Source organism: Belonocnema kinseyi, chromosome 4 (assembly GCF_010883055.1).
Source record: "Belonocnema kinseyi isolate 2016_QV_RU_SX_M_011 chromosome 4, B_treatae_v1, whole genome shotgun sequence".
Taxonomy (NCBI): domain Eukaryota; kingdom Metazoa; phylum Arthropoda; class Insecta; order Hymenoptera; family Cynipidae; genus Belonocnema; species Belonocnema kinseyi.
The window spans coordinates 19,721,991-19,738,972 of record NC_046660.1 but is presented as its reverse complement, the minus strand read 5'-3'; the positions used below and the strand labels follow the sequence as shown (position 1 = coordinate 19,738,972).

The 16,982-nt window shown below is 23.4% G+C and overlaps 1 protein-coding gene across 1 annotated transcript in view; it reads right to left on the bottom strand.

Annotated features, from left to right (window-relative positions):
- LOC117171494 (sodium/calcium exchanger regulatory protein 1) overlaps positions 1–15,383 on the bottom strand; it is a 46,407-nt gene extending 31,024 nt beyond the window's left edge. Inside the window, exon 1 of the mRNA XM_033358854.1 lies at positions 15,210–15,383. Coding sequence (XP_033214745.1) covers positions 15,210–15,279 — 70 coding nt within the window. The 5' untranslated portion in view covers positions 15,280–15,383. The remainder of the gene's footprint in view (positions 1–15,209) is intronic.
- Between the last annotated feature and the right edge of the window lie 1,599 nt (positions 15,384–16,982).

The following is a 16,982-nucleotide window of genomic DNA, read 5'->3' as shown; positions in this document are numbered from 1 at the left end:
ATATATGTGTCTCAATTTTTTCTAGTGTCGAATAGTCTTAGTTATTGGCCGTTGAAAAGCAGTGTACCGGTAGTGGCGTTTTGGCCGTTTAAGGGTTAATCACGATCCTGTGGAATAATCGCTATAGCTCAAATTTAAGCCATGCAGGATGTCAACATTCAAAATGGCCGATCCAAAATGGCTGCTTTTAGACTTTTTTTTTACGGTATTTGTTTTGGTTTTTTTAACCCTCAACCGGTACACTGGTGCGAATTGGTGCATTTGCAATGTTAATATTAATTATTTAATATATTGAACATATAATAAAAAAACTAGAATATATCACATATATGTAACATATATATATTTAATATATGTGGGGATAATCCGCTGCAGCTGTGTTTGCGGAAATGCCAACAAAATAAAAAACTTCCGGTGCGAATTCGCACCAGTGTACCGTTTGAGACATTAAATGTTTTTAGCCCATGACGTTTACTTTTATATAAAATATATAATATATATTATATAAAATATAATCTTTTCTTGGTTCTATCAATTTTTTCTCAGAAATTCACACGTTTTTGCAGTTAATATGTTCGTCTTTTGAACACTTTTTCGCGTTAATTTGTCGGAGTAGAAGTTAAAAAATTGAAAATAAGGAAGGATAATCGGTTATTGATATTTTAAAATATAATTTGCAAGTAAGACTTATTTCCATAAATATTGTGGGCAATAAAAAATTATTTGAATATATTAATCATTATTATTTTTATCATAATTTTTAATTACTTGCTTTTTTCTGTATTTTTAATCTAGATTTGTAATCTGAATAAAATGAATATATAAACATAACCTTGTATGCGAATTTTGTTTTCGATATAGGACACAATATAAATAACCAATATTTGATTTTTTTTTAAACAATATCTTGTTTGCTCCAATCTACGAATTTATAAATATCATCAGAATATTTCAACAATTTTTTTCGTTTAATAAAGAAAACAAAGGAACCTAATGAGGAAAAAATTGATTTTTATTTTCTTACATCAATCGGTCGTTTCCAAGTCACTCTTTTATTTTTAGTAATCAGAATTTTTTAGGAGCATTACTTTTCTTATTTTTCGAAAATATAAAATTAGTGTATAATTATGAAAAATATTGTATATATATATATATATATATATATATTTAATATTCATAATAACAAAACTACCTGAAAAATAAGCGTTACGACTAAAAGAATTAAAAAATTCAAAATAAAATAATTAAAAAAATGTGAACGCAAGCCGCCATATTGGAACAGCCATTTTGAATTGGTTTATGAGATACATTTTTCATTGCTTATACAACTTTGGGTAATGTCGATGCAAGAAAGTTCAAAATAACAACATAATAATTAGAAAACATTCAAATTTATATTAAATAAATAGAATGGATTATAGAAAAAAAGATAAGATCCTCGGTTTCATCTTTTTTAATCATTTTTTTTCCAGCAGAGATATTTTTATTAACTTAAAACAAATTTCTTACAGGGATATTAAACAAAAAATTGCGGATAAAATTTTCCAAGCATAAAATTAGGAGTAATAAATTTTAATAGGTCGTTTGTAGGAAATGATTTTAATTTTAGAATCTCGCTTGTGCTTATCTAATCGATTTTTATCTTCAAAGGGACATTGTTTATAATAAATCAGCGATAAACTCTCTAGTAGATAAGTTTACACTTTTTCACCGTACCTGCTTATCATTATGCAGAAATATGATCTTTTATGATTCTAATTAAGTCAGTTTTCCCAGAATGTTATCAAACAGAACGAATTTTTAACAAAACAATTAAATTTTTGACTGAAAAAGTCGACTTTTTTAAAAACAGATGGCTTTAATTACGAAAAATATGAATTTTCAACAACATGGTTATTTTCAATTAAAAAAAATGAATTTCCAACCAAATAATTAAATTTTCAACAATAACGAAATTCATTTCTAACTAAACATTTACATTTATAAACAAATAGTTCAACTTTAAACAATCCAAAACAGAATTTTTAACCATATAAATTAACTTTTAACCGAATAGATAACTTTTTGATAAAATAATTTAATTTTTGATTAAAAAGATTAAACTTTAACCAAAAAACGTTCAATTCTTAAACTAAGACATGAATTTTTAAGAAAAAATGTTATAGTTGCAATTTCGAGAAAAGAAGTTGAAATATTTACTAAAAGAGATGAATTTTAAAACCAAAAAGATAAAATTTCTACCCAAAAAGACGAATTTGCAAATAAATAGTTAAATTTTCAAAAAAAAGATGCAAGTTTAAATCTAAATAGAAAACGTAACATTTTCAGTAAAAAAATAATTTTTAATAACAAAAAAAAAACGCATTTTTATGAAAATATTTCAATTCTGAATTAAAGAGACAAATTTTCATGAAAACACAAAAATTTCTATTTAAAAACGAACAATTAATCAATCAAAAAATTTAAAAAAAAATAGTCAAAATTTTCGACAAGCACATGAATTGTCAGACAAACAGTTGATTTTACTCCCAAAAAAGATATGTTAAACAAAAATGAAAAACGTAATTTTTCAGTAAAGCAAATTATATTTTAATAAAAAAATTAATTTTCAACAAAATAGTCAAATTTTCAACCAAAAAGACGAGTTTTAAACTAAAATAATAAATTTTATAACGAAGAGCCATATGTTCAACAAATGAAGATTTATCGGCCAAAAAAGAAAAAAAGTTCTTCAAAATTGTTGCATTTTCAAGTCATTTTGTAAAACAGTTAAATTTTTTATTCGAAATTATACATTTTCAATAGAAAAGTCACTTTTGAATCTATCATTTGGATTTTCACCAAAAACAATATGCACTTTCATTCAAAAATGGAAAGATTACATTTTCAGTCTAAAAAATTCATTTGAAACAACAAGAAAAGAATTTGGAAGCAAGTAATTAAATTTTTAACCAAAGAGATGAAGCTTAAAAAAATTAAGAAAGTAGTTCAACTTTTGCGCTTTTGGCCGAAGAGATAAATTTTCAAATAAAATTAGGAAACCTCAACTACAATAATTAAATTTTTACTCAAAGAAAATAAAATACAAACCAGAATATTATATCAGGGTGGCCACAAAATTTCATTTTCATAATTCCAGAATTTTTCCCTGTCGAATTTTTCATTTTTCTGATATAAATTGTAGCAAATTACCATTTGCCGGTAATGCAGATTTATCATCGATCGGTAAGTGTTTTCATAGCCCTGCTGCTATACTACTATTAATATTTCAAATGTTAGAATCCTACTTTCGTACATTTTGAACATAAAATCTTTTATAAAAGAAATAAAACAATTTTTATTAGAAATTAAGAATAAAATAAACTTTATCAGCCCTCACCTACGGTCACCATGGAATAAAAAATATTTTTGTTTTAAAAATATATTTTTGATATTTTTAGTAACAAATTAATAAAATGATTCATCAATTTAAGTAGCATTTTTTAAGCCCTCACGCTCTCGTGCGTGACACACTATGTAATTTATCAATTGAATGTTGACCGGTCAATTTATAGAAATACCACGATGCGAATAACGAGGATACTTATTACGACAGAGATGACTGGTCTTTCCCATCATTTACAATTACTGAAATAAATATGATAAAAAATATTGTTTACAAAATAATATAATCATTTTTACAGGATTAAAAAAGACATTTTTCCAATTAAATTTTTTTCGATTTCTTGGTGAAAATCACGAACGTTTAATCATCAAAGTTAACAACATATTAATCCAAATATTAATTTTATAAGAAAATGGCGCAATTTCAAAAACATAGTTTCACTTTTAACCGAAAAAATGTTTGTAACAAAATGGTTCAACTTTTACCAATAAAATTGAATTTAAATTTTTAAAAATCTATTTCCCGCCAAATAGTAGATTTTTCGAAATTATAAAATTTGGCAAAATACAAAAATTTCGAATTGAAAAATCCCCGATGGTTTATAATATCGAAATTGAAAATTTCCGAATATGAAAATTGGCTACAATAAATTGCGGAATTGTAAAATATCCAACTATTATTCATTTAGAAAAAATACAATAATAAAATATATTGAACGAAGAAATTTTTTAAAATGCCTAATGTATTTTTTGAAATCATTGTTTAAATTTGACATAACATACATTGAAAAAAATATTTCTTGTGCGGTTTTTCCTAATGTACCAATAATTCTTTAAAAATTATTTTTGAATTTTATAATAGGATTATTTAATCCTAATCTTCAATAAAAAATTTATTATGTTTGAAATTATTGAATTTAAAGTGTCTAGAAATTGTCTAATATTACGAAATTAAAATTGTTTAATTTCAAACGCTTAAAAAAAACTCTGTCTTGCATTATCTGTTAAAAAAATGTTATAAAATTTTTTTTCAATTGGTGAATTTACTATCGCACAGATGAATTTTCAATTAAAAAAATATATAGACAACAAAAAATTAATTTTTAAACAAAAAGTTTAATTTTAAATCAGATTTAAATTTACAACTAAAATGATGGAATATTCAACTAGGTTGATTACATTTTTAGTTTAATAATTACATTGTAACTAAAAACACAAATTTCAACAAACGATGAATTTTCAACTAAAAAAATTGAACGTGGAATTTTCAGTCAAAATATTAATTTATAAATACAATTATGAAATATTTAACTGGATTACTTGAATTAAGGGTTAGAAAAATGAATTAAAAACAAAATTTTTACCAAAATGGTCCACCAAACTGCAATTAAATTTTCCGAATATTTAAAATCTGATTTTTATTAGTTTTTGAAAATTGTTTAAATTCTAGGAATTATTAAATGTGTTTGCAAAAGAAAAATTTCATTAAGGGTTGAAAAGATAATTCTGTAAGTAAAAAAAGAATTTACCCCCATTTTTAAATATGAATTATTTCATAACAAAGAATAAATATCAACTCTTGAGAATTCTCTTCCGGTATCAAATTTTATTTTCATTTACAAAACTCGAGCGTGAGACTTGAAAAACGTTTCACATTTATCAGATAAGAGCGGATATAATATTTCGCAAAGTATGCAATACGTTCTTTGAAAAGGTATTCCACTAATTTAATTCCAAATGGGAAAATTAAAAAAAAATCTAGTTCTTGCAGTGTGTCTACTCAAATCCTGTTTTTAAAATTAAATAATTAAATAAAAATAAAAACATAACGATTTATTTCTTAAATATCTCAATATCTTCAATTAGTACAGTTGAATTAAAAAAAAATGAATTTTCAACTTTAATAATATAATATTCAATTGAAATAGTAACATTTCTAGTTCTAAAAATCATAATTTTCAACTAAAATAGTAGCTGAAAAATAGTTACATTTTCAAAGTAATGAACTTTCAACTAAAGTGACGAATCTTCCACTGGAATAGTGGAATTTTTTACCTAAAATATAAATTTTTAAATAAGAAGTTTTTCACAAAAAAAAAACAACAATTTTTCAACAAAAAACATGAATTTTCAAAGAAACAGTTAAATTTTTTTACTGAAAATGACATATTTTTAACCATGTTTCTGAATTTTGAACTAAAAAATATCAATCTTCAACCAAAGAAATAAATTTTTAACTAATATTATGGAATATCCAAATGGAAAAGTTAGTTACATTTTCAGTAGAAAACAATTTTAAACCAAAAGATAACTAATAAAAAAAAATAGTGACATTTTGAAACAAATGCAAGAATTATTCACTTAAATTTTGTATTGCAATTAAAAAATAATAATAAGCACCCTCACGAAAAAATTTACTGACTCCAAAAAAATTCGCGGGCAATTCTAAATTTTCCAGTGGCAGAAAGTGCAAATATAAGACAATTATTTCAGTTAGATTAGAATTTTTTAAAGATTTTCCAATACTTTGAAAATTGCCTAAAAATTATTGACAAATTATATTCTTTGATGTGAAATATTTTCCGACCGAGCATTTGTATTTGGAGTTTTATTTTTATGATTTATTTTTATGACCCAAAAAATTTTTAAATTTTGAAAAATAATAAAATATCTTGTATGATATCTTGCATAGATGACGAGAAAAAATCAAAAATATTTTTTTAAAAATTGTTTTATGGGGGCTGAAACAAAAATAAAAAAGCAGTCATTTTTACATTTTTCAAAACTTGTTAAGTTTTTTGGAATCAATTGAAAGAACGTGAATTTCCAGGTTGAAAAAAATCTACAATACCTAAGCACGTCCAAGATTCATCTCTTTTCTTTAAAATTTAATTATTTTGTTGAAAATCTGTTTCATTTTTATTTAAATATTTTTTGACTGAAAATTTAACAATTCTATTTTTTAATTGAAAATTTATATTTTTTGTTGAAAAATCTTGAATTTTGTTAATAATTGATCTTTATTTGTAAAAATTAATTTCCTTGGTAAAAAATATGAATCTTTCGGTTAAAAATCAAACTCTTTGGTTGAATGTTGAAATCTTGTATTTAAATTCATTTATATATATTTTTTATTTATCATTTAATTTGAAAATTCATTTCTTTGGTAAAAAATTAAACTATTTTTTTTTTTAAATCATTTCATTATTGGCTGGAAAATAATTTTTTAACTAAAAATTTAATAATTTCCTTTTCAATTAAAAGTTTACTTTTTTTAGTTGAAAATTCAACTATTTAAATAAAAATCAATGTTTTTTAGTTGAAAATTCAAGTCATTGGTTTAAAATTCATGTATTTTGTTGATAATTTCTTTTTGTAGGAAATTAATCTGCGTGGTTAATAATAAAAATGTTAGGTTAAAAGTTCAATGCTTTAGTTCAATTTTGGAATCAATGTTTTTTAAAGATTTATTATTTCACTTAGAAACTGATCTCTTTGTTTCAAAATTTAAATACTTGGTTGAAAATTCGTTCTATTTTTAGTAGATTTAAAAAAAAATCATTACAGTTAAAAATTGACGTTTTCTGGTAGATGATTGATATTTTTTGTTGAACATTCGTCTGTTTTATTTTTTGTTTAAACTGAAAATTTAATAATTGCGTTTGGATTAAAATTATTATTACTATTTTTTTTTAATTCAACTAGTTTGTTAAAGATTCGACTTTCTTCGTTGAATTCCACTGGCCAATCATTTAAAAAAATTTTTTTTAACGAGAAATTTAAATGTTTCATTTCTGGTTTAAAACTGATCTTGTTACATTAACATTTCACTATTTGGATAAAAATTTTATTTTATTATTTTATTGAAAATTTAACTATTTATTTTAAGTCATCTGATTGGTTTGAAAATTCAACTCTCATTAGAAATGCACTTTTTTTAAATTAGAAATTAAATTCTTTGGTTGACTGTTGAAATCTTTTCTTTACATTTATTTACATTTTTTAAAGATTTATTATTTAAGTTTAAAATTTCTCTCCTTGGTAAAAAATTAACCTAATTTTTGTTTGAAAAATCGTTTCATTTTTGGCTCAAAATTATTTTTTAACTAAAAATTTAACAATGCCATTTTTAATTGAAAATTTACTTTTTTAAATTAAAAGTTCAACTATTTAGTTGAAAATTAATCTATTTTAAGTTTTCAATTCACTTTTTTTTAGTTGAAAATTGTTGTATTTTGTTAATTATAATTCATATTTGCTTGTACAAATTAAATTTTCTTAGTGAAAAAATGAACCTTTTGGGTGAAAATTAATCTCGTTGGTTGAAAATTAACCAATTTTTTTCGAAAAACTGTTTAATATTTGTTTGGAAATTATTTTTTAACTAAAAATTTAACAATGCCATTTTTAATCGTTAATTTACTTTTTTATATTTAAAGTTAAACTATTTGGTTGAAAATCAATCTTTTTTTAGTTGGATATTCACTTTTTTAGTTTCAAATTCAAGTAATTGGTTCGAAATTCTTGTATTTTGTTGAAATTATTTCTTAAAAATGTATTTATGAAGATTTATTAATTTACTTAAGAATTCATCTCTCGTCGAAAGTTTAAATATTTGGTTGAAAATTCCTTCTATTTTTGGTTGACTTTTTAAATTTATCATTACAGTTGAAAATCCAAAATGGGAAATTTATAGTTTTTGTTGAAAATTCGTCTGCTTTATTTTCTGTTTTAACTGAACATTAAAAAATTTGCGTTTTTGGTTGAAAATTATGTTTTTTTCAACTGGAGGTTTAACTAACGCATTTTTGGTTTAAAACTGATGTTTTTAGATTAAAATTCCACTATTTGTTTGAAAATTTATGTATTGGGTTAAAAATTTGTTTTTTGGTAAAAGATTTATCTCTTTGGTTGAATTTTATTTAAAATCGTTTTATTTTTGGCTCAGAATTATTTTTGAACACAAAATTTAACAATACCATTTTTAATTGAAAGTTTACTTTTTTAGTTAAAAGTTTAACTATTTGGTTGAAAATTAATCTTTTCAGTTGGAAATTCATGTATTTTGTTAAATTAAAAAAAATGTATTTTTGAAGATATATTATTTCACTTGAAAATTCATTTGCGGTTAAAGTTTAAATTTACCTTTTATGATAGAAAATTTATATTTTTTGTTAAAAAATCGTTTCTTTTATTTTTTGTTGAAACTGAAAATTTAAAAATTGCGTTTTTGGTAAAAAATTGTTATTATTTTTTTATTAATTCAACTATTTAGTTAAACATTCTTCTTTCTTCGCTGAATTCAACTGGTTGATTTTGTTGTTTGAAAAGTTTGTTGAAAAATTAATTATTTATTTATCTATCTGATTGATTTAAAGATTCAACTTTTCGGGTTGAAAATTCAACTCTCTACTGAAAAAACCGACTTTTTGGCTTGAAAATTAAATAATTTGCTAGAAAATGCAAATTATCAATTCAAATAAATAATTATATCATGTTTTAAATAATTTTAAATAATTTTTTTATTGAATTGTAATTTCTCCAGCTTGAAAAAAAGGGGAAAGAAGGAAAAGGGGAAAAAGGAGAATAGGGGACTGAATTGGTCATTCATTGAAAGGTAAAAATGTCGAGGGAGGACTGAACTCGATTGTGATTTATTAACCTCGACCGAAGATGAATTCAAATACTAAATTGGTCTACAATTGGTCTGTCTGCATGGTGGTAGCCCACAGCCGCAAATGCAGGGTCATCGTACTCGCTCAAGAACCCGAGGAGCGAATTAGAATTGATTCGATTATTTGTAATTATAATTCTTGTAGCTTAGTTAATATAAGTCTCTTTATTCTCCATCTGACACAGTTCAAGACAGGATGAGACAGAGAAACGGAAAACCTCGTTGTCTGATACAAACTCTTGAATTCTCACTCACACCATTGCAATCAATTTTAAATCATGATTAAATAATTATATCTTATGAAGGCTCAAATTACAAACTACCTAAGATTTGCGAAAGGCTGCTGATAATCACTTTTTTCAGTCCTAGGCAGGAGTGATGGGAAGTAATTTTTTTTTTCTTGTAACTAGTTACTATTGTGGTAACAAAGTTACTTTTGTAAATAAGTTACAAATTGGTAAATACTTACATTTTTTCAGTAAACAATAACTATAAAAATCGGTAGTTTCCTGTTACTTTTTGATGACAAAGATACTTTTGCAACTAAGTAACGAATTAGTAAAAAGTTACATTTTTTTAGTAAGAGTAGCTACAAAAATTGTGACTTTTTCAATGATCTTGTTAGTTACTTTTATGGTAACAAGTTACTTTTGTAAAAAAGTATTAAATTTGTAATTAACTATATTTTTCAGTAACAGTAACCACGAAAATCGTTACTTTATTAGTTATTTTTTGGTAAAAAAGTTACTTCTGTAAATAAATAACGAAGCGGCAACTAGTTACGTTTTTACAGCCAAAGTGACTATAAAAATTGTTACTTTTTATTTTATTAAAGTAACTTTTCTAAATAAGTCACGAATTGTTAACTAGTTATATATTTTTCAATAATAATAACTATTAAAATCGTTACTTTTTTAGGTTTTTGATTGTTAACAACGTTACTTTTTCCAATAACTTACTAATTGATAACTAGTTACATTCTTTCAGTAACAGTCACAGCAAAATTTGCTATAAAAATCGTTATTTTTTTAGTTTAGTAACTAGTTGGTAACTAGTTATATTTTTTCCAGTTAACGTTAACAATCAAAATCGTTACTTTTTTGGTACCAAAGGTACTTTTGTAATTATGTAACGAACTATTAAGTATGTACTTATAGTTTTGTTATAGTAACAGTAAATATGAAAGTATTACTTTTTTATGTTAAAGAAGTAACTTTTCTGAATAATTAACGAATTGTTAACTAGTTATTCTTTTCAGTAATACTAACTATTCAAATTGTTACTTTTTTGGGTTTTTTTGTTTGTTAATAAGGTTACTTTTGTAAATAACTAATTAATTGATAACTAGTTACATTTTTTAAGTGACAGTCACAGTAAAAGTTACTATAAAAATCGTTCTTTTTCAAGTTAATTTTTTGATAATGAAGTTACTTTTATAAATAAGTGTCAAATTGCTAACTAGTTATATTTTCTTAGCAAACTTGAACTAAAGAAATCATTATTCTTATGATAACAAAGTTACTTTTATAAATAAGTAACAAATTGGTAACTAGTTATATTTTTTCCAGTTAACGTTAACAATCAAAATCGTTACTTTTTTGGTACCAAAGGTACTTTTGTCATTAGGTAACGAATTAGTAACTAGTTTCCTTGTAGTAACAGTAAATATAAAAATTGTTACTTTTTATGTTAAAGAAGTAACTTTTCTGAATAAGTAACGAGTTGTCAACTAGTTATACTTTTCAGTAATACTAACTATATAATTCGTAACATTTTTAGTTTTTTTTTTGTTAACAAGTAACTAATTAATAACTAGTTAAATTTTTTTCAGGAACAGTCATAGTAAAAGTTACTATAAAAATCGTTATTGTTTTTTAGTAGCTTTTTTGATGATGAAGTTACTTTTATAAATAAGTGTAAGTCGAATAACAAATTGATCACTAGTTACATTTTCTAGTAACAGTAACTTCAAAACTCGTTACTTTTTTGGTAACGAAGTTAATTTTATAAAAATATAACGAATTGGTAACAATTTACATTTTTTTACCTCAAATGTGACTATAAAAATGTTATTATTTAGTTACTTTGCTTAATTTTTTGGTAATTAAGTTACTTTGGGAAATAAGTTTCAAATTGGTAACTAGATATATTTTTCTCCATAAGCTTTAACCAGAAAACTCGTTACTTTCTTGGTAGGAAAGTTACTTTTGTAAATAATTAACGAATTGGGATATATGTAGTTATATTTTTTCAGTAACAGTTACTATTAAAATCGGTACTTTATTAGTTACTTTTTAGTAACGAAATTAATTCTACTTTTGCTACTTTTTGTTAATCAAGTTACTTTTATAAATAAGTAACAAATTATATCATATTTTTTTCAATTTATATTATTTCTTTTATATTAATTTTTTTTAGTAAAGTTTGACTACAAAAAGCATTACTCTCTTGGTAACAAAGTTACTTTTGTATATAACTAATGGATTGGTAACTACGTAGTTATATTTTTTTCAGTAACAGTAAATATAAAAATAGTTAATTTTTATTTTAATGAAGTTACTTCTGTAAATAAGTAATTAAAATTGTAACTTATTACATTTTTTCAGCAACATTAAGTTTAAAAGTTAAAAAAAAAAATAAGTTAAAAAATATAATTCGAAAGTCTTTTTTCGTGACAATCAATCAATTTTATTGCCTTCTGAACTTTTTTTCCCTTTTCATTATTAAAATAGTGGCATCTACTTTTCGAAAGATTAACAAAGTTACTTATTTTTAACCCAATTGTAATCTATTTAATTGAGTAGAATTAAGTAAGTTTTTAATAATTCAAGTAAACTCAGCAGAATTCCAGGAAGAATTAAAGTGAATTCAAAAAAATTCAAGTTAATTCAAAAGAATTCAAGCCAATTCAAAAGAATTTAGAAGAATTTAAGTGAATTAAGAGGAATTCAAGTGAATTCAGAAGAATTTAATTGAATTCAGAAGAATTCAAGTAAATTCAGAAGAATTCAAGTAAATTCAGTAGAATTCAAAAGAATTCAGCCAAAATTAAGAAAATCAAGAGAATTCTTCATAAAAATTGTATTGAATTTAAAAAAATTGAAAATCCAAGAAAGATCCATTGAATACAGTGGATTACAAGCGAATTTCAAAGAACTAACTGCCCATGAAAAAAAAATCGATAAAATTTATGAAAATTCCAAGCAAATTTTTATAAAATTCAAATAAATTTGAAAAAATGAAAAAATATTTTATAAAGTGCCAAAGAATCCAAGGTCAGTAGAATTGAGTGAATTTAAAAGAATTCCGCGTAATCCAAAACAAATCAAAGTAAATAGAATTCTAGAAATTCAGAAGAATGTAAATGAATTAAGGATAAATTAATAAAAATTCAAAGTAAATTTCTAATAAATTGAAAAAAATGTTTGAATCCAAAATATTACATCGATTTCAGTAAAATTAGAGTCAATTTATAAGAATGCGAGAAAATTGAAAAGAAATAAATAAAAGACGTTCAAAATAAAATTCATGCGAATTTAAGGCTAATAAAAAAAATCCTCAGGGTGAATTAAAAAAAAATGAAAATCTAAAAAAGATTTACTGAATTATGTGGATTTTAAGACAACTTGAAAGATTTGATGGCGAATTAAAAATTATTCGATGAAATTAATAAAAATTTAAATGAATTGAAATAAGTCCAAAATATTTGGCTGATTTCAGTCAAATTGGAGTGAATTAAGAATTCAAAAATATTCAAAATTCGATTAGAGTTAAGAAAATCGAGAGAATTGCAGCCAAAAAATGTAATCATTTTTATCAAAGAATTTATGATCAATTATTAGAAATTCATGGTGAATTCCAAAGTTGAAATCAGTTGAAAACAGTTAAAAAATCAAAAATATTCCGCATATTTCAAAAGACTTTGATGAAACTCCTAAGAATTTGAATTAATATAAAAGAAAAAATAAATAAATAAAAAATATTCATTGAATTGAGTAAAATAGGAACATTATTCGGAACATATTTAAAGAAAAAATGAAACAATTTTCCTTTGAAAAATCTAACTGCTTTATAGAAAATTCGTCGTTTTGACTTCAAAATTCAAAAATTTGTTTAAAAATCAATTTCTATATTTAAAATTATTATTTTTTTGATTTAAACATTTAACTGCTTCTTATTAATTCTTTTGACTGAAAAACATTTCTCGTTAAAAAATTACCACTCTGTTAAACATTCGTTTTTTATCTGTTTGTAAATTAAGTTTTTTAAATTAAAAAATTTAATATTTGATTGTTAGAATATTAATATTCCTGATTTGAAATTCACATTTTTGGTTTAAAACTTATTGTTCTAGTTTAAAATTGCTCATCTCATTAAAAAATGTATCACTTTGATTAAAAATATAACTATTTTTCGAAAATACATTTTTTTAGTAAAAAATTTGTTGAAGATTTATCATTTTTAGTTAAAAATTTATTAATTGTGTCGAAAAATTTTTTTTAAACAAATTAACTGTTTTAACTGTTAAATTTTTAGTTGATAATTCGTTTTTTGGTATGGAAATTGAACAATTTTACCAAAAAATATCCTTTTTGCAAAAAAATTAACTATTTAGTTGAAAATTAACTTTATTTGTTAAAAATTAATATTTTTGGGTCAGTATAAAAATTCCCATTCTTTGGTTGAAAACTAAACTATTTTGTTAAAAAGAAATTTATTTGGGTTAAAAATTCATCAATTTAGTTACGAGTTCATGTATTCGATTAAAAATGTATCTTTTGTTTGGAAATTAATTTTTTTAAATAGAAATTAACATTTTTAACTATTATATTTTTAGTTGAAAATTCATATTTTTCTGAAAGCACAATATTTTTACCTTAAATATTATAAATTCAAAACGTTTTTTATTCTATTTCACACAATACTGAAATTCATTTTATTAAAAATTATTCAATTATTTATTAAAAAGAAAGTTATTTTTTTATTTTAAGTGAAATCGTCACATTCTGTTTTACTATTGCAAAAAAATAAAAAAAAATAAAATAACTGATATCAGTTAAAATTCTTAGTACTGATTTAATCAGTTGAGTTGTTACTAATTCAGATTAAGCGAACAGGTTGCATTATTTACTGCAGGGGGTTCCCCCTGCTTGAAACCAGAGATTGAAACTTACTAAGAATTAAGAAATAAACAATGAAAATAAAATAAGAGCATTGTTCTTTTGTTCTAGAAATAGAGAACCAAGAAATGTTTCGTAGAAAAATTATTTCTCTTCGAAAATATGGGAACGTTGAAGATAATTAAGTTGACCCAGCGTTTTTGTATTTACACAACTCACGTAAGAAAGGCGAAATTTATTATCATAATAAAGCTTGCTAAACGATAGCGCTGTTGCCTCGATTTTAAATACAAAAACATCAATGATGAAGGATAAATTATCTACTTTATATAACACTTATTATAATTTTATTTTTTTCATTAATATTTGATTAAAATAATGATCAATATTATTTAATGTAGATAATTGATGTTTTTGAATTTAAAATTAGTAAGCAGCACAATGGTCATAAAGTTTGTTAAAATAGTTTTAAAAAGCGGCAGATAATAAAAGCTAATAAATTTCCCTGTCTGGAATAAAAAAAGGGTTCTAGAACCAATAATAAAATAATTCGATTTATTATTATTATTATTATATTGGTAGCAAGACCGCGAATACTTTCGAATTGCAATTCGATCGCGAAGCTTGGGTGAAAAACCGGTTTTGAAAGAACATTTCTGAGTTTGATTAGAGACTAAGGATCTTCAATTATACAAGAAAAATTGTCACTCAGTTCATAAAATAATAAAAAAATTACAAGTTTTAAAATTCCTACAATCTAGTGCTCAAAGTAACATTAAAAATAATACAAACAGTTTTTAAACAAAGCTAGATAAACTACAAACTTAGACAAATAAAGATTTTTATGCATTTTTTAAATAAATTATTGTGGAATAGATAAAAAATAATTTAATTCGATGGTTATGCATTTTTTGAATCAACCCCTGCGAAAAGGACACCCTTAATTTTGCCACTGCAGTCCCAGCCACGTGAATCGATTTCTACGTCCGGATGCGAATTACACTTTTTTTATTTAAAAAATTACTACGTACCAAGCGCCTTCATCAGTTCATCGAAATTCTCGCTAGTGGCGAGTTTGTACTTCTTGCCGAGAAAAGACATTTTTTAAAAATAAAATTAGATTTTTTGAAAATTTAACTCGAAAGAGAAGATGCGAGATGAACTGATCCACGTTCCCTTTCAGACACCGGCAAACTGAGGCGTTGAAAGTTCCGGTACGAAACGGCGGCTCTCACGTACTTAACACACGCAGACAAAAATAACTCGGTGTAGGTTTTTCAATCAGGATCGCACCAAACTTATTTTGTGCCACGTGCATTTTAAATTAGATTTGGAAATTAAATTCAAATTTAGGGGCCGTCCAAAGGGGGCCGTGCTTAAATTGCAGTATTTTATGCATGATTTAAAAATGTTCAAATTTATTAATTTATTTTAAACAACAAAAGTCTTCTACTATAAAAGATGGCTTTTTAACAAAATAATTAAATTTGAACATCATATTTGAATTTTCAATCTAAAAAGACTAATTTCCACAAAAAAAGTGTCACAGTTTATATTTCAATAAAAACAGAGATTTATACAAAAAAGAATTTCAAAACCAAAAAAACGAAATTTTTTCTACAAAAATTGAAATTGCATTTTTACCGAACAAACTTGAAATTTCAAACCAAGAAAATTATTTTTTTTACAAAAAAAGTAAAATTTTCAACTAAAAAACATCAATCTGAAAAAAATGGAAAACTTAAGTTTTGTAGTTAAAAAATTCATTTTCAACGAAAAAAGAATTTTTCACTAAACAGTTAAATTTTCAACCAAAGACATAAGTCTTCAATCAAAAACATAAATTTTTAACGAGGGGCCATGCATTGTGATTGAATTTTTTGAACTCGTGAATCTAAAAATGTTTTCATTTGAAATTATAAAAACTGAAATTCAAATTAAAACATTCAAACTGGAACGATTTTGAATTTTGAATTTTTTGAAGTAATGTTAAAATTTTTTTTATTTAAGCGCCTAATAATTTACGCGTATAAAATGGAAGCTTCTGACACATTTATTAATTTATTTTAAACAACAGAAATCTTTTACCATAAACGATGGTTTTTTAACAAAATAATTAAATTTTTACATAATATTTGATTTTTCAATCTAAAAAGACAAATTTCTAACAAGAAAGTATCATAGTTTACATTTCAATAAAAAATATGAAATTTATAACAAAAAATTTCAAAAACAAAAAGATGAATTTTCAACAGAGATTTTTCACTCAAGAGAGAAACAAAAGTTTATCTAAATTATGGAACCTTTGAGCCAAAAGATAAATTTTCAAACAAAAAATACGACCTTTTAGTAAAAAAATAATTTTCTACGAAACTGATGACTTTTTTATCAAACAAAAATGAAATTTCAAGCCAAGAAAATTATTTTTTAACCGAAAAAAGGAAAATTATAACTAAAAAGGATCAATTTTAAAAAATCGAAAAAGTGACGTTTTTAGTTTAAAAATTAATTTAAAAAAGAAGGCTCTTTCATTTATTTTGTGCTACGTGCATTTTAAATTAGGATTAGAAACAACAGTAATTTAAATATAAATTTTAACTTTTAAAATTGATTAATTTATTTTAAACAAAAAAGATCTTCTATTATAAAAGATGGCTTTGTAACAAAATAATAAAATTTGTAAATAATATTTGAATTTTCAATCTAAAAAGACAAATTTCCAACAAAAAGTGTAATAGTTTACATTTTAATTTAAAAAAGTTAGATTTATATGAAAAAAAAATTCAAAAACAAAAAGACGAATT